The sequence below is a fragment of the Corvus brachyrhynchos genome, unplaced genomic scaffold (genome assembly GCF_000691975.1).
Source record: "Corvus brachyrhynchos isolate BGI_N302 unplaced genomic scaffold, ASM69197v1 scaffold370, whole genome shotgun sequence".
Taxonomy (NCBI): domain Eukaryota; kingdom Metazoa; phylum Chordata; class Aves; order Passeriformes; family Corvidae; genus Corvus; species Corvus brachyrhynchos.
Genome location: NW_008235977.1, coordinates 4,285,117 through 4,305,713, shown reverse-complemented (window position 1 = coordinate 4,305,713; position 20,597 = coordinate 4,285,117). Strand labels below are relative to the sequence as shown.

General features: G+C 39.3%; 1 protein-coding gene across 1 annotated transcript in view; it reads left to right on the top strand.

Annotated features, from left to right (window-relative positions):
• PMS1 (PMS1 homolog 1, mismatch repair system component) overlaps positions 1-20,597 on the top strand; it is a 45,807-nt gene that overhangs the window by 13,698 nt on the left and 11,512 nt on the right. The window contains exons 6-11 of the mRNA XM_008630175.2: positions 5,190-5,306; positions 9,030-9,152; positions 10,285-10,428; positions 11,661-12,556; positions 16,526-16,981; positions 17,521-17,651. Coding sequence (XP_008628397.1) covers positions 5,190-5,306; positions 9,030-9,152; positions 10,285-10,428; positions 11,661-12,556; positions 16,526-16,981; positions 17,521-17,651 — 1,867 coding nt within the window. The remainder of the gene's footprint in view (positions 1-5,189; positions 5,307-9,029; positions 9,153-10,284; positions 10,429-11,660; positions 12,557-16,525; positions 16,982-17,520; positions 17,652-20,597) is intronic.

The following is a 20,597-nucleotide window of genomic DNA, read 5'->3' as shown; positions in this document are numbered from 1 at the left end:
ACAGAAATACAATCACTTCCCTGGTCCTGCTGGCTACACTATAGAGGGCAGGATGCCATTGGTTTTCTTGACCACCTGGGAACACACTGGCTCATGTTCAGCTCCAGTCAGCCGGCACCCCCAGGTCCTTTTCCAGTGGGCACCTTAATAGCCACTCTTCCCCCAGCCTCTAGTGCTGCAGGGGGTTGTTGTGATCCAAGTTCAGGACCTGGCACTTCATCTTGTTGAAGCTCACACCATTGGCCTTGGCCCATCAATTCAGCCTGTCCAGATCCCTCTGCAGAGCCTTCCTGCCCTCCAGCAGATCAACACTCCCACTCAACTTGGTGTTGCCTGCAAACTGACTGAGGGTCCCCTTGATCCCCTTTTCCAGATCATTGGAAAAGATATTAAACAGGCCCTGATACCGAGCCCTGGGGAGCAGTAGTAGTGACCAGCTGCCAACTGGATTTAACTCCCATTGACCACCACTCTCTGGACTTGGCCATCCAGACAGAGTGCATCCAAAAAGAGTGCACCTGTCCAAGCCATGGGCTTCCAGTTTCTCCAGGAGAGTGCTGTGGGAGACAGTGTCCAGGGCTTTACTGATGTTTGGGTTACATCCCCAGCCTTCCCCCCATCCACTGGATGGGTCACCTGGTCATAAAAGGAGATCAGGTTCTCTGAACACCCATGGCTGAACACGTGTGATTAAAGCAATCAAAAAAAGTACAACTCTCAATAGTCTTTGGAATTCTTGAAAGGCTTTGAAGACAGACATTACCAGATAAAGACCCTTGGCTCCTTGTAATACGTCTCCTCTCCTAACTAACCTCCTAACTCACAAATCCAAGCATTTCTCCATGGTGTCATGCTCAAGAAGCCCTTTTAATTGAGAGGGTGCTCTAGTGTCATGAACGGGAAATCTGAGTAAGGAATACACACTGGAATTTGTAGAATGAACAGTGCTGTGGAACATGACTGTCTTTCAACAAATCCCCTTGATGGCTCTAATATCCGATGCCCATGGGATAGACAGGTATGTAACTGCATCTGATGAGGGGAAAAATGGTGCCTTGAGTTTCTCTATTGCATATCTCCACTGGTAGTTGTCCCAGCATCGTGTACAAAATGAGGTGTACAAACTGATTCCTATGGGGTGAGTATAAAATATCCTGGAAAATAGTTGATTAGTTGCTTAATTTTTCCATAAGCTAAATTGAAAAACTGTTGTGATTTCTGTTTTCAAGGGTAGTTTATGTAAGGGTTCCCTTTTTAGTAAGGTAACTTACATTGGTTTTAAAACAGGACACCAGTTAAGGCACGGAGCTGAAAAACACCAGTGCTTTTCAAGGCTGGTATTCTAAAGAAGGTGGTGAAGACTTTATATTGATCAATTTTTGATCTTAGCAGATAGGTTTTCTTTCACTGCAGAGAATGTGCCAGCCCTTGGAGCTGGGTGTCTGTGCATCATTAAGCCGAAGAGCTTATAGACACCGTACAGGATGATGTGGTTTTGTTTCCCTTGGCCTCAATCAAACTTGGGATGTTTCTGCCTGGCTTTGTTCCTGTTTGTGTACTCTCTTACCAGGTAGGAAGCAATGCTTTCATTTGAAGCTTAGTAAGGTATTAGGTTTGAAGTCAAGAAGCTAAGGAACATACTGGCCCAAAGAGTTATCTGCAGTGAGATCTCAGATGCCAGGGTGACAGGATGTTTGAAGCATGTAGCACAAAATTAAAGAGACTGTGAAATGCAGTTCTCTTTTACAGAGCTAACTCAGGTTACCAGCCTATAGCTCATGTACACCTGCTTGCTCAACTAGACTTTTACACCCTCAAACTTTATTACAGGGTGAAGAATATGACTGTCATGAAATAAATGAAGAAAATAGGTGTGGTTTGGGTAGTAAAAGTCTCCTTAAAGTTACTGCCATTATGTAGTAATAAGGTAAATGGAATGAGTTGGTTTAACTCATAGCATCATAATTGTGCTGAAGTAGCCACAGTTGGAAACAGCATCCAGTCCCAGCTCTAATTAAGATTTTCCTTTTATCTGGGATTGCAAATCACTGTAGCTGCTGGTAGAAACTCTACAATATGAAGGATAGTTAGGGATGCAGAGCAACTGCATTTTTTTTTCTCTGTTCTTCCTTGGGGTCTTTGAAGAAACAAATACTGAGCAGCTCTTAATTCTCTCTAGTGCTGTATAGCAGGGACCTCGGTGGGAAGAGGTTGCACAGTCTTTCTCCACCCTTTACACATTTTTAAAGGAATCCTTCTGTGCCTTAGGTGTTCATCTTGAAATAACAGATGCCTAGTCCATGTGTGCGTGGAGTCATAGAATCACTTAGGTTGGAATGTACATTGTCATCCTCCTGCCTATGTCCTAGGGCTGCCTGGGGTGGGGAAATAGGTACACACAGACACACACATAATTATCTTCTGCGTATGTGCAATAGATTTTATATGCGTTATGACATTTTGTAATATCTGCATCGTGCAATCCCCTTCAATGAAACAGAGAGGTGGGATATATTTGGCTAGCTCTTGCAAAACCTAAGATGGGCCATGTGTAATAATATATCTTTGAGTAGGCTGTTTCTGCAGCGTCATCATACTGACTAGAGTCAGATTCTTCCTTGGCTCATCCTAGACACCCGCTTTATATGACCTAGAAAAAAAAATATGGGGGGTGTGTGAGGGGTATATTTTTAGCTAAACTAAAGGGTATAAGCAAGGTTAAAAAAATAGGGTGTTGCAGGGACCTCATGGCAACACTTTCCAAAATAAATGAAATGGAACAGGCATTGTTTCTCTGATGTTTTTTAATGCCTGTTGATGCATCTGGTGAATCTAGAAGAATAATTTTTTGTAAATTACAAGATCTTCCTGTGTTGTTGCTTCATAATGTGCAGCCAGGGCTAAAAATGAATGCACACTCTATGCTGTCTTTATATGGTGTAGAAATTTAGGAGTTGCATGGCCTCTTCAGTTTGTAGGCTTTAATTTAACCTACAGTGGTAACTATTTCCTAAAATTTGTCTGTAGTACTGAGTATAAATATCTGGTGAATATATGACTATTTAAAGAACTAAGCTGAACCTATTACAGTATCTACTTTTAGCAAGTTTGCATTTAATAAGTTCTTATTTTCCAGAGTTTTCTTATAACAACCTTACTCAAGCAATCTTTTCACAGTTCTGAGTATCAGCCATTCAAGCAGGTCAAGCTGTGTAATAACCTTGCAATAATCAGCAGCTAAGATTTATATCTGTACCTGCAGCATCACACTAGGATACCCTAAAATAAACAGCATGATGTTTATATTAGTCATGTAACAAGTGTCTTTCTCAGTTTGGTCACATGCATTTAATTTAAAATACATCCAGTAAAGAAAAAAAATCACTTGGCACTTTCTGTTTCCATTTTAAGTAATCAATTTTAAAATAGAAGCAGTACAGGATATGTTTTATAAGAGGAGCTATAAAGAAGAGGACAGATTCTTTCATCACTCCAGGATGTCTTTGAGGAGGCTTAGAGCAGGTGTAGAGGAGAGAGGCTGAGAGGCAGCCCTGGGCTGTCCTTTGCCTCTGCCTGCTCTGGAGCACGGGGCGGGGGGGGACTCCCTGCCGGATCTGTGGGCACCCAGCCCATGGCTCTGCTTGCTTGTTTCTCCTTCTCCCCTTTTTCTGTTCACTGCTCTCCCTGATGTAAATTGTGTTTTATGTTTGAGGGGTTCACCTCACTGTAGGATAACTGAGCTGTGATCCAGCATGTGCAAAGGGCTGTCAGGCTGCTGTATAGGGAATGAATTACATTCAGGCAGGGCTAAAAAGCCCCACTTCACAAATGCTGCAGATTGTACATGGAACTGGAAAATTAAAAGGTTTGGGGAATAGTTTAGGGTCAACAGTCTCAAAAGCTTTACAATTCCACCTGTCCTGTAGGAAGGGATTATCATGTTACAGGAGCACCATGTTCTTCTGTGGAATTCATCCCTGAAGGGCAGCAAATATCCCCCTGGACAGGTGGAATTTTAAGGCTATGTATTGCATTTCTTGAGATGGATGCATGTGTATTTTTTGCTCTCTCACCATCCTTTCACTTAACATCCTGTGCTTGAATACTGTGAACTCATTTTGAATTTACTGGACACCTAGTACCTACTAAAAACATAAATTGTAACAGCACTGTAACATCCAATTTAAAATGCAACATTCTGCATTATTTTTCCTTTTGTGTTTAAAGGTTGCACATTGAATACACCCAGACAGCTAACGGTGGCAAAAACGAAGTGGACCTAAATGTAGCAGTCTCAGTTGCCTAGAAGCAGAAAACTAACCAAGGATAACATTTTTATTGTTGATACAACGGCAATGAAAGCAGATTCAGAGTTAAATTTGTGACTGTTTGGTATAGGACTTCTCATTAGTGATAGACAAAATTTCACTTCCCAAAGTAGCTAATACCTTCTGTATGCATAAGTGGACTTGACAAGTAACTTCTGTTGCAAGTTGCAGTTCATATTGCCTTACTGTATTTATTAAATCTTTGTAATAGTATTTCAAGACATGTAGCTAATACGGCAGATATTCCTTCATCCTTCTAACTTGTACAAGATTTTCATTAGACAAATAACTGCTTTCCTAATATAGTTCCTTAGAAAGTGTTTTTCTTTCTAAATGGCAGGCTTGTCATAGACCTAGAGTATGCAGGTGAGAGAGATGGATGGACAGCTAATAGCCTGATCTCTACCAAAACAACCTCTTTGGTATAAATAATACAAGCATTGCCATGCCCACCTTCAAATGTTGACCAACCTGTGAGAGACATGTCATAAACCCTCAATTTATATGCTCAGGAAACGCACAAAGCCCTGCTTTATATCTAAGAGAAGTAGTATTTGTATTGATTTGGTTTTAACAGTTGCTTCAGGTACAGAAATCCAGAGTAGCCACAAAACATTCATGAATACAAGCTTTGCTTAGTTTTCCAATTGCTGGGTGTGTAAATAAGTAATACAGTATGAGAAGACTTGTCAAAAGGTACCATATCGAGTCTGTTAACACTGAAAGTTGTGATTTTCAGAGGGTCAAGGTACAGAATGTTACATATACGGTGTGTGTGCAGTTGCATATGCATGTTCATAGACATGACATGAGTTCAACCAATATAATGTCAAAAATTTGACTCTGTGCCATTTGTTTCAGGCAGTTATTTGGCAGAAGACCAGGGTGTCAGATCACAAAATGGCCTGTATGTCAGTTCTGGGAACAGCCGTTATGAGCAGTATGGTACCTTTTCAACACTGCTGCGAATATCCTGAGGTGAGTTTAAACTTCCTTCTCCCAAATTCACTTCAGGTCTGTCAATGAAGAGAGCTAAAGAAAAATTCAGAAAGAAGGAGACTTCAAAAAAGAAGATGTATCTCCAGATTGACATCTGATTAATGCATTTGATTCTATTACTGTCCTCTCCGTAAAATTAATTGGTTTGGTGATTGAAAATCCACTCCAAGAATCATCTCGTCAGGACTCATGTGGCACTGATCAAATGGCAGTAAAAACAGTTGTGATGACAAATGCAGAATTGCTGATTGCTCAGAGCTGTCTCAGTTGGGATTCCTGGGCCACAGGCAGGTTGTGCTCTGATTAATATCTAAGCATTGAGATTGTTCTCATCTTCGTGGCCTCTTAGCCTTGTAGTCTAAAGAGTATCCCCTCAGTTTCAGTGGGGGCACCTGAGCAGTGAAAGAAATACATACTTAGAAGGGCAAGTTATGCAAAATTTCCACCAACCATGTGTTTCAAGGAAATACTTCCTAGTTTTCAAAAAAATTCGTGTTCTTGGCTTCTTTTGCCCCTTCTGAATATGAAGGAATTCCCCATGAATTCCTTTGTCTTATGTTTTCAAAAATGTTTTACTCTACTTCCGTTTTTGTTGGGAGACATTTTTATTAAAGGGGAATCTTACTATCTTGGAACCTTCTAAGCTGCATTTTCCTGTATCCTGTAGTAATAAAACGTGACAGGATGAGATGAATCACTGTAAGGTTGCAATGAGACAACTTACCAATGCTGCATTCAGCATGTGCTTAATAAGATTATTCAGACTTTAAAGTCTGACTGTTTATATGTACAGTTCAACAGCATTATTCAGACTTAAATCCTGAGTTTGCCAGAATGCTTTTATACATGCAGTAAAATGAGGGGGATCAAAGCAAGGTCACTTCGTGTACTTTACAAAGTTTTAGTTGTTTATGTCTGAATAGAACATCCAGAGCTATTCTTACCTGAATGTAGCTTGGATGTGCCCACAGGACAAGTGCAGGGAGCTCCAAAGGGAAGAGAACGGGGTATTTAGAAGGGACTAGCTTGGAGGGGGCACTCAGGTTCTCACATTACTTCTCTGCTATATCATGAGGCATCCATATTCCTTGAATAGAAGTTGGGGAACATTCCATCTCTCTCTCTGTCTCTAAATAGTGTGTAAAATACCATGTGCATCATTTATAGGTGTATAAGTGATCCATGCATAATGTCGATGTTCAGAAACTGTTTCTGACATTTCTAAACTAGGCAGCCAAACACTACGAAGTGAGAGAGTTAAGTTGCCTATGTAACCATTTTTTTCTCCCTTGAGTGCAGGTATTGGAGCAGGTATTTAAGGGCAAGGCATATACTGCTTTTTTTTCCTTCCCATTAGGTCCATGTCTTTTTTGCTATATAGACCAGAGGGCAGCTCTTTAATTCTTTTAACTCCTACTTGTTCATTGTGTAGCTTCCTGCTCCTTTGCTGCAAAGTCTCCTCTGAAGACAAAACTAATCTTGCTGTTCCTTACTGCAGAGTTAAAACTTCTTGAACAAGTGATCCAGGGATTTTAGACTGGCTTTCTTGGAAACATCTCTATTATGAGCACTGAATGAAACAGGAACACATCTCAAATTAGCTTTGAAGCATGCAGACTCAGGAGCTACTTGTAAAATAAAAAGAAAACTAAGAAAATAAAGAGATGACACAACTTTTTACAAGTACAAGGCAGTATTTACACTTTTCAGATCCCCAGTCTTGTAAACGGATAGATTTATTTGGGCTGAAAACTTTCTCACAGGAAATTTCCCTAGTCCCTTCTTTTCCTATGAAGGCTGTTTAGCAGCTACATGTGCCACTGGGAGAAAGATAAGTATTAAAGAAAGGCATTCTGCTGTCCACCCATCACATTATATTTTAATACATGTATAAGTTGGTGTTTTTATTGAAGTATTAATTTTGAAAACAGTTGATTAGTATGAAATTAAAGTTTCATTAATATTTTTCAGTCTCCGTAATTTTGTCCTTTTTTTTTATATACTTTCATATATGAAAGTTCTACTAAGACTAGTTTTATAAATTGTAGATAACTTTCAATGAGCATACTGATAGTCTACATGGCTGTAAATAGTAACAGCAGTCAGCCATTTCTAAATCTGGCGACTTGTTAAATGAGTTATTTAGAGACTTTCAGTTTTGCTTTTATGTTTTCTGTATATAAAAATATCGCTTGAAGTGAAAGACTTGTACAAATATTTGCGAATTAGAAAAGGAGCTTGAAGCATAGAGGAAGAACATTGGGGGAGGATGTGCTAAAGTTGCAGAGTAAAATCTAGAAGTGCTGCATGTTGTTTTCTGATAATCATCCAACAGATACTTGACACCTCTTTAATTTGACCAGTGGTGTTTGGTTCTGTGCGACGTTGCTGACCAGAACACGCCAGCTTTAGCACAGAATGCTTGGTGCAAGGTCAGGAGGGAATAAGGGAGCACATGAGCAGATAGCTGGTGTGACGTAGATGAATGGGAAGGATAGGCCAAATCCCAAATTTGGATTTTAAATTCCATTTCAAATGCATGATAATTTGGATTTTAGTAAATACAAGGGGTTCTGCCAAAAGCAGACCTTATGAGGACTCATCTCTGTGTTCAATGATCCACCCTGCTACCAGAACATTCTCCAGACTTTCCCATATCTCCAAAATCTCCATCCTCGTGCTGCCCCAGGGTTCTTCACCTGTTAGTTTGGGCAGGTGGCAGAGGGCAGTGTGTGGGGCAGGATGTGGGCTGCCCAGCATGTCAGTTCATGCATGCTGCTGGTTCCTGTCTTTTGAAAAGTTACAATTGCCTTTTCCTTAGTAAGGTCATTATCTTGAGGCTGTTCTCTCCAAACAGCTGTCAGTTATCACAGGAATTGTGGAAATACATCTTTGGGATTTCTGCTTCTTTATCAGTGATTTGAAATCCATCCAACAGTTTCAGCGTTGCTTAGTGGGGGGAGGGGGAAGAGATAAGGACAGGGAGCACAAGTCAGCAGGCTTATTTTGACCTGAAAAAACATGTTAAAGAGTCTCAATAGAAAAATCTTGAAGCTTGGGAGTTCATGTTAGGTACACAAATCATGTACTGTTTCTAAGGCTCCCTGGCAGTGCTGTGCTCACAGGTTCTGCTGCAGCCTGTGAATCGTGGGTGCTCAGCACTCTTGAGAGTCAGATGATTTGGATACAGGTGGCGTAGGTAAATTTAGGTGCCCTGAATAAATGCCCTATGACAGGCTATTTAAGGTGCTTTGCACATAGAAAGGGAGGGACTGTGTGTTTTGGGCTTTCCCTGTAGGGGTGGTTCACTGTTGCCCTGGCCAGGTTGGGCAGCACTCTGTGCCTTTAGCTTTGACAGGGCTTATGCTGGTGACCCTGCAGTCAGCAAGCCAAGAGCTGCTGGTCTGGCTCTCCACAGCCTCAGCTCCAGGCAGCATCCTGCTGTAACTGGCAGTCCAAATGGGAAATATCTCAATAAATTGATCAAGGGAAATAGATACAAACGCATCTTTCTCAGCCTCTTCTTTTTTTCCTTTAGCTGCCTTTATCTTTGTATATTGTAACTGTCAAGAAGCAGTGCATGCATTTGAATGACTTGGACTCCTGTACTGTTTTCTTTTACTATCTCACCTCTATAAACAAAACATTCTTTAGAAACGTTCTTTAGAAGACTTTTGCACTGTATTTGTTTTATCATTACAGATAAATCTTTCTGGATTTCTCCCAAAAGCTGAGTCAGACAGTTCTTTGACAAGCCTTTCAAGCTCGGAAAGGAGTTTCATTTTTATAAATAATCGTCCAGTTCTTCAGAAGGAAATACTGAAGGTAACATCCTCTAGCTTGTAATTCAAAGAATAGAAATGTGATTTCTTTGAGGACAGAGACACCTAAGCAATGTACAACTTTTTTTTTTCCCACACGCAATAATTAAGAATATCACAGGTGAAGATACTAGCATTTACAACAGAAAGCCCTTCCACAAATCTGACGCTGCTGGTGCCTCAGTTCCATTCCATTTGCTGCAGTCAGACCACAGAGCTGGAGGTTGTGTTTTTGGCTATTTAACAAAACTAATTTCAGATGCTCTGTGCAAGACACCAGAATAGTTGGTTCTTTATTGTATTAATCTGCAGAAATCACCTGTGCAATTTCCCATAAGGGAACTTCATGTAGTTTCTTGTAAGAGAATTCTTCTGTAAAATAGTTTTGATTTTGTCCACTTCCAGCTGTGGGCTTCTCAAGCAAACACCCATGCTTTCCCTTTAAATTTGTGTATGCATTGGGTAGAAATGAAAGTGATAGTGCAGCAGCATTGGCTACAGCTAGGCATTGTGTAGGCAGAATTTGATACTCTTGGGTTTTTCTCACTACTGAACCTTGCAGCACTTCACTTGGAGCAGCCTTGCTGTCCTAATCCTTTTCATCACCAGGGAAGAAAATCATGTTCATGCCAAAGTGTTTATGTAGGTTTTAAAGTGGACACAACGGTAGTTTTCAATTGGGAAGCAAAGCTTTGTAACTGTGTTGGTATGTTAAATGCAGAATAAGGGTAATCCATCTCAATGCATTATTTGATGTGCCTGGCTCTTCTAGGAGTTCAAAACTCAGCTTGAATCCCATGACAGAGATGGTTCTTTAATGAGAGCAGGGAAGCCTGGATTCAAAGTGGGGTTCAGCATACTACCATACAAAGTAAACATACAGTGCCCTGCATGGAAAATAGGCTACATATCACTTTTACCTCCATGCTATGAAGTCATGGAGACCACCGGGAGCTGCCCTTTTGGTGATTATTCTGGCATACATGTATTTGAGGACCTTTTAAGCTTTTCTTTAACTTCAGAAACCAACAAAACCAGCAAACCAGTTATGCTTTTATAATGTCAAAATTTTTTTCTGTGCCTTTTTGTGTATATTATTGCCTTTACTGACATCTCTTTATTAAATCAATTTCTAGTTAATTCGACAGTACTACAGTCAGATGACACAAAAGGACTGTACTCGTTTATATCCTGTTTTCTTTTTGAATATTGCTGTACCTGCCTCTGCTGTGGATGTGAATATAACACCTGATAAAACACAAGTTTTGCTGCAGTATAAGGTAATTACCATTTTACTCTGGTTTTGAGTTGTCAGTCTTTAAATAAGCGTAATAAGGGCCTTGGGACTACCAGAATGTTCAAACATAAGCAGTGCCACTGGGTTTTTGGTTTTTTTTAGTTACATGACAGCTTGTCTTTGTCAGAGGACTGTTTTCATCAAAAAGTACTGAACAGGCTAAGTGGGGGATTCTTCAAAATTAGTTTCCCAGTTGATTTAAAAGATTTTGATGCTGTTAAATATATGTGTGTACCACTTTGGTTTCAAATGGCTTTACAGTGAGAGAAGCTAAGTGGAATTACGAAATGTGGCCCTACATAAATCTCATGCTTAACTTCATATGTAAACCAAGTCATCACTATTTAAACACCACCATTAAGGTGAGGGTGGGCAGGAGGGGAGTTGATTTCTCATCAAAGCACTATATTGTCATTATGTGTATAGATTATTGATGACATCAATTAAGTGGCACAGAAATTAGAAAGATTGAATTGATGGTTATAATGTGCTTATTCAAAGTAAATATAGGTAATCACACCAGTATGTTAATCCTCTTCTTCATGAGAACCTTTTGTATTTGTCTGTGTTACTCTTGTAAATGTACTGCCTGTCAAGTGTCACTTGTATGAAAATTAACACGACATTTTTAGATTTGATCTAGTTTTCCTTTGTCATCAGAAAAAGGGCTGGAGTTTCTTTTCTCTTTTTTTTTCCTGCTTTTTAAAATTTATTTTTGTTTTTTAGGGCTTTGGGTTTTTATCTTATTAATTTCCATCACTTGGTGCAAAGTTGATTTGGAAACACGCACCATAAAAGCACCTACACAAAAGCATTCACATGAAGTTGGATGTTGCTGGTGCACCTGTTTTGGCTGTAAACTTCTAACTCCATATTAGGCAGGAATAGCTTTACTTGATGCTGGTTTAAGCAGCCAGAACCCTGTTACAAAGAAAGCATTTAATTAGTTTTGTGATATCAGAGTAAACTAGTGAAGCAGAACACATGTCACAAAATACTTGAGGCTGAAAGTGTCTAGTTCAGAGTCTTTTGGAATGTGTGAACAACTGAAGTACAATAATCTGTCCAGATTTGTCTAAAAATTATTCCAAATGAGAGCATTTTGCATATTGTTCCATATTCTTGGTATCTGGCAGTTACATTTTCACTTGTTATATTTTCACAAGTTACACTTGTGTGTGTGTATTTTCTGTTTTGTTTCTTCTTTTTTTCCAGGAATCTGTCTTACTTGCAGTTGAAAACGTGTTGAAATCACTGTATGGGCCACTACCTGCTACAGTCCCTGGTGAAAGTAATAAAACAGATGTTACCTCAGAAGACATGTTTGTTCATAGAACAGACCAAACAGATGTGGCTGTTAATGAAATGGGACCATCTGGAAATGATGAGCTACATGCTCATACTTCATTCCTTTCACTCAGCAATGATGTGCAAAACTGTCAAGCAGGAAAAAACGCAGAGATCTGCTTAAATCATCAGACATTTAGTGGTGATAATGTACACAGTCACCTGGACAAAAGAGAGGTTTCTAAGAGTGATGCCTTTCCAGACAGTTCCTTAAATTTATTGCATGAGGAGGAACAGAATGGACAGAATATGGCTGATATTCAAAGTAATAGTGTTCCTGTGGATCCCGAGTCTAAAAAAGCCAATGAGCATCTTTTGAGCTCTGAAAATACTGATGAAATAGATAAAAATGAGGAAGCCTTAGTCCCTAAGGACGTACCTGAAATCTCTGCTGATAGTTGGAGTACGGGAAGTGGATTTAAAGACAGTCTGGGAGACAAGCTGGAACCAGTTAAGATTTTGATTCCTGGAGCTGGAGGGACAACTAATAAGCAAAATGAATACACTGGTGAAAAAAGCAGTGATCCACAAATCTCAAATCAAAGCATAAAGAAAAAAAATGTGATAAGTGAAAAATTTGGACGTGTGGCAGCTTATGACTTAATTAATAGCAGAATAATAAAGAAACCAAAGTCTGCGTTTGAATTTTTCACACATGAATGTCGTCCAAAATTGATAAATGATAATCCAAAGACCAGCATGAATGACATCCTGCTGACAATTGAAGAGCAGTGGAAGAATTTGAGTGAAGAGGAAAAAAAGAAGTAAGTTCAGGCCGTGTCCTGCTTCTGAATCTGGAAGCTACCAAAGAGTCACTTGTAATGAAATTTAACAATTGTAACTTTCCAGTTATTTATGAAAAAATAGAGAAAGACTTTTGACTTTTCAAGATCAGAATCAGTATTGTGAGTTGTCACGTTTTGCTGTGTGCAGTTGTGCACTGCTGATTGGAATTACTCATTTTGCTACTGCTGTGCAGCAGTTAGGTTAGAGACAGCAGTAGTTAGGGACAGTTCTGCTGAATAGTTATTTAAGATAACAGGCAAGAAAGTGTCTGTTTGAATCTTACAAACTTCTAACGGCATGTCACTCCCAATGCACTGTCCTTGAAAACCAGCACGGTGATGGGTGAGGCGCTGTAGAGTTCTTCAGAGGTTTTTCAACTTTCATTGCTATAAAGTGAGAATTCTTTTTTAGGAACTTTAGTCCTTGAACATTTGGTAAATTCCATATCTCTAAACTTAGTTTGTATCCTGACCTAGGACACCTCGTATTTGCAAAACTCAGTCAAATGACACAAGGAATTACTTTTTCCCCTAAACAGCTATTCTAGTGCTGGTTCAGAGAGAACAGCACAGTCTAAATTTTAATCTGTTTCAAGCAAGACCAAGTCTCTTCCTGGGTTGCAATCTGAACAGCTAAATTCCATATTTTTCTGAAATGAATTGTCACTGAGTTTTTGAAATCCATCTGCAAGAAAAGAAAATATTTTAGGAAAACATCTGCATTGTTCTGAATGAGAGTTATATGAGAGTTAAGTGAAACCTTTTCACCTAGCTTCTGATTTACCTAATTTATGGTTTATTATGCAAGCAACACGCTATGGTCACAAACCCATGCTTGAGAAAGTGTTGGTGTCCATCTCTGCATAAGCAGAAATATTAATGTAATAGTAGACATCTACTCCAATTATATTCATGCTTTAAATGAAATGAAACAAAAGGTTCTGCCAGCTGTTTCAGAAAATTTTAATTTGCTCTGCTTTAGCTTTTGAGATTTCATGGTTGCTTTCCTGGTACAACTGTTATGTTAAAGAGTGTGCCTACAGATTAACTTTGCATTAGTTCAGGAAGGATACCTCTCTGGTAATCAAGTTTTCCTTAGATGTAGGATTGAATGCAATATATTATATGTAGTATATATATTTTCCTTATATGTAGGATTGAATCCCATGGATGTTGAAAGAAATGAAGAATTCGCCACTAGTTGTATCTATAGATACCAGCTTCGGTTTACCTTTCAACTTTTATTCTCTTAAAATTGCCTCAGAGAATAACAAATAGGAAGAGATATACAGACAACTTTTCCTGCAAAGCAGCAATCCAGAAGGACTTGGAGCAGAGAACATAAGTCTTGCCTCCAGGTACACTGGATAAATTGGGCCACCTAGAGGTAACAACAAACGTATATACATCAGGGCAGCCCAAGTGCCACAGCTCTCCTTCATGCATCCGTGCTGGCATAACCTCACGTTTCCTGGGCTCTAGTCCTCCATCCTTCTGTGATAAAGTCCTGCCTTGTGCAATGGGTGTGCATGGTTTCAGCATCTCTGTTTCTCTCTGTGGCCCCTCCATCGGGTCTAAATTAATTTAAATCCCTTTTGGGAGTTGTACAAGCACCAGATGTCTCACAGTGACACAGGATGGCCTTTTCAAAACAAGCCAGCATTTATTACACAACCGGAATGTCAAATGTTATGGTCTTTAGGTTTATAATAGAGGAGGAAAGCTCCGTGCATGTCCATGCTGGCAGCATCGCATATCCCCCTGCTTTGCAAAGGATTTCAGTCCTTGCAGTCACTCAGCTCTTGGTTAATACAGTTTGCATGTTTCTGGCCTTAGTGTTTCCTGTTTTATCAGGCTCAGGTAGGAGTGGGAGAAATCCTTCCAAGTGCCATAACAGTGGCAGGCGTAGTTACCCTGAAGGTGTAGGAAAGGTTCAAAGCCACACACATTACCAGGGGACTAACTAATCACCTTGTCAGCACTCTGCAGTAATTCTTCATGAGTAGATTTGTGCCTTGGGAGAAACATTTTTTCAGGTAGCATGGTCTTTGCTGTCAGAGTTTGCTCCAAATACTCAAATTCACATTATTTGTTTCATAAGGGCTGAGAGACTTACATATTAAAAGGGGGTTTTTAGTATACTGATTATTTTGTTTGGGTTTACATTGCAAGGGGAAAAGAATATATTGTGGATCCGTTTTTCTAGCTAAACCAAAACTGCCTTTGAAACTAGACTTCATTCTAGTCTTCCACTCTGTGCTTACACCCAGTTTTGCAGATTTCCTTGGCTTCAGGTTTTGTAGCGTCAGAAAAGAATCGTGAATTTGCAGTCTTAATTGACAAAGCAGAGAAAAGCTGTTCTTGTAGCGCTTGTTGATTATATGTTCCTCTGTGGAAGGATTTTCAGAAAGGCAAAGGTGTTCCCTCATAGTTTGTCAATCTGCAGTTTTTCTTTGGTTCTGAGCAAATCACTGATAATGATGTGTATGAATTTGGAAGATGCTCGCAATCAAATTTTGTAAGACTGGAATTTTCTGGTGGTAGCCTAAACTGACAGGCAAGTTGGACTTTGTTTGGAAGTGCTTTTGGTTTGGATTATCAGTGATCACTGAAAGCTCAGTTCTCTTACACTTAAATATTTTTGTGCATTACTGTTAGGTCTATTCAAAACAAAGTACTTATCGATCTGGTCAAAGCTGTAAATGAATTTGGGATTAAAAAAAAAATCTGTTCAAGTGATTTCATCCATTCATTTTAAAAGGAGCAGATGTTTTTTATCTTAATGTTTGCTCCATATTTTCTAGGATGTGATTTATTGCAAGAAACTATTTAAGCTGACTTTTTTAGTTAACTAAATATTAGTACCATATGTGAATGCTAGCACATCATAATTAATTGCAAATGGTGACCCTTCTGTTGACCTTAATTTTCCAGCATGCATACACATAATTGAATCAAACTGTTCCAGCAAGTAGCAATAAATAAATATGATCAGCTAAAATACTTATTTCCAATACTAACATATGATAGTACTACTTTTTTTTGGTTTTGTTTTAATTGAAGATTAGACTGGTTTGAATTACCTTCTAGAATTCAGAATATCAAATAAAGGCAAAAAGAGGGAGTTCAGCAAATGACGCTCTTTGCTTTCAGAAAAGTGAAATTCATATTCAGTAGGCAAGCATAAACCTGGGACCAATAAAAGTTTAGCTATCTGTCTGACATTTATAAACTCATTAAGAATCCGTTCATGTTGTAGAGGTTTAGTATGTAGTAATGTTTTTACCATTTAGACAGATTTTAGGAGTAGTTTTTTATTGACTGTTTTTGAAAAATCTGTAAGATTGATTATTAGTTACAGAATTCTGTGATAATCATACATATTCTGTATTCTTACACTTCATATGGCTAATTTTAGGCCATTTGAAATCAAATATGCTTTTATTAAGTAAGGCCTGAGGCTTGGGAAATTATTCAAGCTCCAAACTCCTGCCAGCCACATGGCCTCCCCTGGAAGTCTGTAGAGCTCTAGAAGCTTAAATGACTGGGAATTGAGCTGGATGTGCCTGTGACACAAAACTCCTGCCAAAACTCTATGTGTGATTGCAAATTAAACAAGGGACTGAGGTGAAAAGACCCTTGCTGTAGATCTTTAAATGATGCAGTCTCTTCCTTACAGTAAGAGTTCCTCCCCCTTACAGTAATTAATGTTTTGCTGGCTGTCTTGATGAAGGAAAATTTCCAGCTTTTGTTCAAGGTGTGATGTAATAGAGGCACAGTCGCCATCTCCATCGCAGTGGGCAGCGTATTGATGCAGGTACTTGAATGGACCATGGATGTGGTTGTTGGCTGTTGAAATGGTTACCTTGCCTTCTGCTTTAGTGTGTTAGGAGCTGGGGTCTGGAGCTTTTTATCTGCTGATGCTTCTGATTTGTTTTCTCCTTTAAGTTATGAGATAAAAGCCACTAAGGACCAGGAACGGTACAACAGAGAGGTCAAGAAAGCCAATGCACAGCCGATACACCGACCAGCAAAGGAAGCAGAAAAACACAAACCCAAGCTAAAGAGTTCTGCATCTGACCAGCAGAAGCTTGACAAGATATTCCATGACCAGATTGAAAAGAAGGGGAAACTGGAACAGCCTGTGAAAATTGTCCCAGTGCCTTTTTCTCTGAGTTCCTGTAGACGTCACCTTCAGAGACAAGAGAAAAATGCTTCCGATGAACGCGAGCTTTTCCTGATCCGTCGTCAGAGTTTTCCTGATGTGTGGATACTTGCTACTGAAAAAAATCTAAAATTGCTGAATCCATACAGATTGGAAGAGGCCCTGCTATTTAAGAGATTACTGATGAACCATAAGCTTCCAGTAGAGAAACTGGACAATCCAATTGTGTTAACGGACAGGTATAGTACTATTGAGCAAAAATGTGTATGTTACTTGGGCATCATTTGTTAATTATTCACAGTAAACTCTGGCAAGGCCCTGCTTGCTAATGCTGTGCTTACTTGTGCACTCACTTACCTATTAAAACAGATTTTTGGTTTTTATACTTGTATCTTGATGTAATGAGCGCCCTTGGTCTTACTCTAGTTGAAATAAGTATGATTTTGACCAGTTTCATTAGTAGTGAAGCAAATACAAATTTCCTCCCCCAGAAGAAAATTAAATGCTCCACATTCACAACTTCACTGTAGCTGACTTTCCCCCAAGAATTAGGAAATGGCTGTTAGAATTATTATTACTGTATGCTTTAGCTTGGTCACTCACTAAGATAAGTTAATAGTTCTCATTTTGTTTCTTTAAACAAATTGCTTTTTTAAAATATTTTAAAAAATCTTGATCACTCCTTACCACTTGCTGCATTTTTTCTGTGGTTTTTGCACGCTTGTCATTTTCACGTAAGGGATGTTGGTTTTTAACACTTGGGGGATTTTTTTTCCAGTCTTCTTGGTGGATCTCAGTATATGGCAGCTCTTCATAAGATGCAGAAGAATTACCAGAGTTTCCATGGATCAGGTTATTTGTCAGATCCAAGGCTTGTAGCAAATGGATTCCAGATAAAAGTGATAGAAGGTATGATAGTTTTAAAAACTATTAATTGCATTTTAGCTTGTTTCTTATGATTTAATGATTTAAATTACTGTTAATGTGGATCATGTTATTCTACATCACCTTGTCTTTTAAAGCACTAGCATCTTGCTTTCCTTAATACTGAGATTTTATTTTCTTGGCAAAGAATGTAGTCTTCTACACAGAACATTGAGCAATGGAAATTGATGACTAAACAGAAAATTCTAATAGTATTTCAAAGAATGCTCTGAAATCCATGTTTTCCGCACTTCTTTCTTCTTTTCTCAAAATGCTCAATACCCATATCCTTAACTGCCATTCTGACATAATTTAGATTAGACGGATAAGAACTCCTTAGCCCAGAATGGTGTTACTTGCAGAAGTAACACACTGCATGTATGTGCTTTAGCTGGCTACTCCTGTACTGCTGAGCAGTTGAGGAGGTCCAGTAAGGAGCTGGATCCTGGTTGATGTCATACTTTCCTATCAGAATTGTAACACAGAGCCTAAAGGGGCCAGCAAAGAGATGGTCATAGGATCACCACACCTTTTCTCAGAGTTTGATCTGAACATACTTCTTGAGGGAGTATACTTTTCAGTACCTCTTCATTGATCACAGAATAAATGCATTTTATGTAAGTTTATTTTACCTTAGTAAGAGAGCTCAGATGTTTTTACATCTTTCTGAAGAATGATTTCTAGGGATGTGTTGGAAACACAGGGGCAACCCACTGTTGGTTCTGCAGATCACGAATTCTATAGCGGAATTCCAAGAAAAGCAAACATCTTTGGGGGTAGCACCTAGCTGACAGCTCAGGGAAAAGACTGGCCATAAGAGCTGTTAGAAATGCTATAGCTTCATGTGTTACAGATCCCCACATATGTAGAGTGATGACAGATGTACTGTAACATATGGGATCTTTTAAGGGTAGGTACAAAAAAGGGATGTAGACCAACTCCTTCACTCAGAGGCTGGCTCTTGTGAAGAACAGAGCCAAAGCTGTTTCCCTTACTGAATCATGCACAGAAAAACCAAGGAAACTTCTTTCTGACTGACTAAATCTCTACATAAATAACACCACCTTTGTAGAAGAGGTGTTCATGGTAATAAATCATGAAATGAATAATTAGGGAAATAAAACGTACTGTAAGAGGCAGTTATTACATGGTGTATTCAGACTAGCAAATCAAAAGCTGGGGACCTCTATGATATGTCCCTAGGCAAATGGGGGAGAGGGGGATTGTGGCTTAGCAGTTTTGCTCACAAGCTTTTTTTTTACCTCTTGATGTTCTAAGTTTGCTTGAAATCTAGTTAGTGTAAACTAGACGTGAATAAATTGAATATGAAAATTTGAAGACAATTTCTTTTTCCTCCTGGGTGGAAAGTTTAATTTCTAGTTTATTTCTAGGCAGCAGTGGAGAGTTGTTGACAGATCTCATTGTACTGCAGATATGTCATGGTTTAACCCCAGCCAGCAGCTCAGCCCCACACAGCCACTCATTCACTCCCCCCTGAGCATGATGGGGGAGAGAACTGGAAGGGTAAAAGTGAGAAAACTTGTGGGTTGAGATATAAAGACAGTTTAACAGGTAAAGCAAAAGTTGTGTACAGAAATGAAACAATAAAAGAAGTTAATTCACTGCTTTCCATAGGCAGGCAGGTGTTCAGCTATCCCCAGAAAAGCTAGGCTCCATCCCACATAATGGTGATTTGGGAGGACAAACATCATCACACCAAACATTCCCCACTTCCTCCTCCTTCCCCCAGCTCTGTGTGCTGAGCTTGATGCCACATGGTCTGGAATATCCCTTTGGTCAGTTGGGGTCAGCTGCCCAGTGCCCCTCCCAACTCCCTGTGCACCCTCAGCCCCCTCACTGGTGGGGTGGGGTGAGGAGCAGAAAGGGCCTTGATGCTGTGTAAGCCCTGCTCAGCTGTAACAAAAACATCCCTATATTACCAACACTGTTTCCTGCACAAATCCAAAACACAGCCCCATGCTAGCTACTGTGAACAAAATTGGCTGTCTTGGCCTAAACCAAATGGGAAACTACTTTTAAGACAGCTTGGTTTGTTTAAGAGAAGCATTGTAACAGTATAATAGCAAAGGACTTGACACAGTAACTGGGAAGTAGTCTTCCAATCCCGTGTTCCTAAGATGTAAATTTAAGAAAATGAAATCTCAAGGAAACTTTTCTCATTTGGTTTACAGTTAGTGCTTTGTATGCCCTGTGGAGGTTTATGAACCATAGGAGTAGCCCAGTGAAGAATGGGAATCTAATTCAGTTCTTTGTCCCAGTCTTCTATTTTAACTACTTGAGTGAAAAGTTAATAACATCTGAGTCTTGTCAGTCATGTTTATAAGCTTCTGCTGGTGACATTATAGCAGTTACAGCCTCTTTTATTAAAAGAGCATACCACTGCAGATGAAGGTAGAAATACCAGCAAACAAATGGAATTTCTCCAGGCTTTTTTCCTACTGAGCTAAGGATTTCTACTTAATCAGTCCCTCCTCTTTTTCTTAAATTTGTCCCTGAAATACACTATCTTCTACAAATGCTTATTAGAGCTGATTTTTAGACACACAGGTACTCTCTTAATGTGTCCTTCTCTGGGAATTTCACTATGCAGTGTAAGGTTATTTAATTCATAGGTTCTTGTATAATCTTTACAGAAAGAGACCTGCATACCAGGAGTCATTTGTCCCACTTAGACCCTGAGTATTCTGTAGGATTTCTTAACTCTGAGAGAACCAGTTTGTTCTATAAAACATCTTTCACTATCCTTATAGAAGCATTACTTTTTTCCACTGTCTGTATTCGGTGTCTGTTTTTGTGGCGTTTTTGAAATTCAGACACATCCTGAAAGAGAGGTATTCAGATGATGTTGAACTAGAATTTGCTTAAGAAAGATTTTGTTTCTTCAGGATATATTGTTCATTTTTTGGGCCA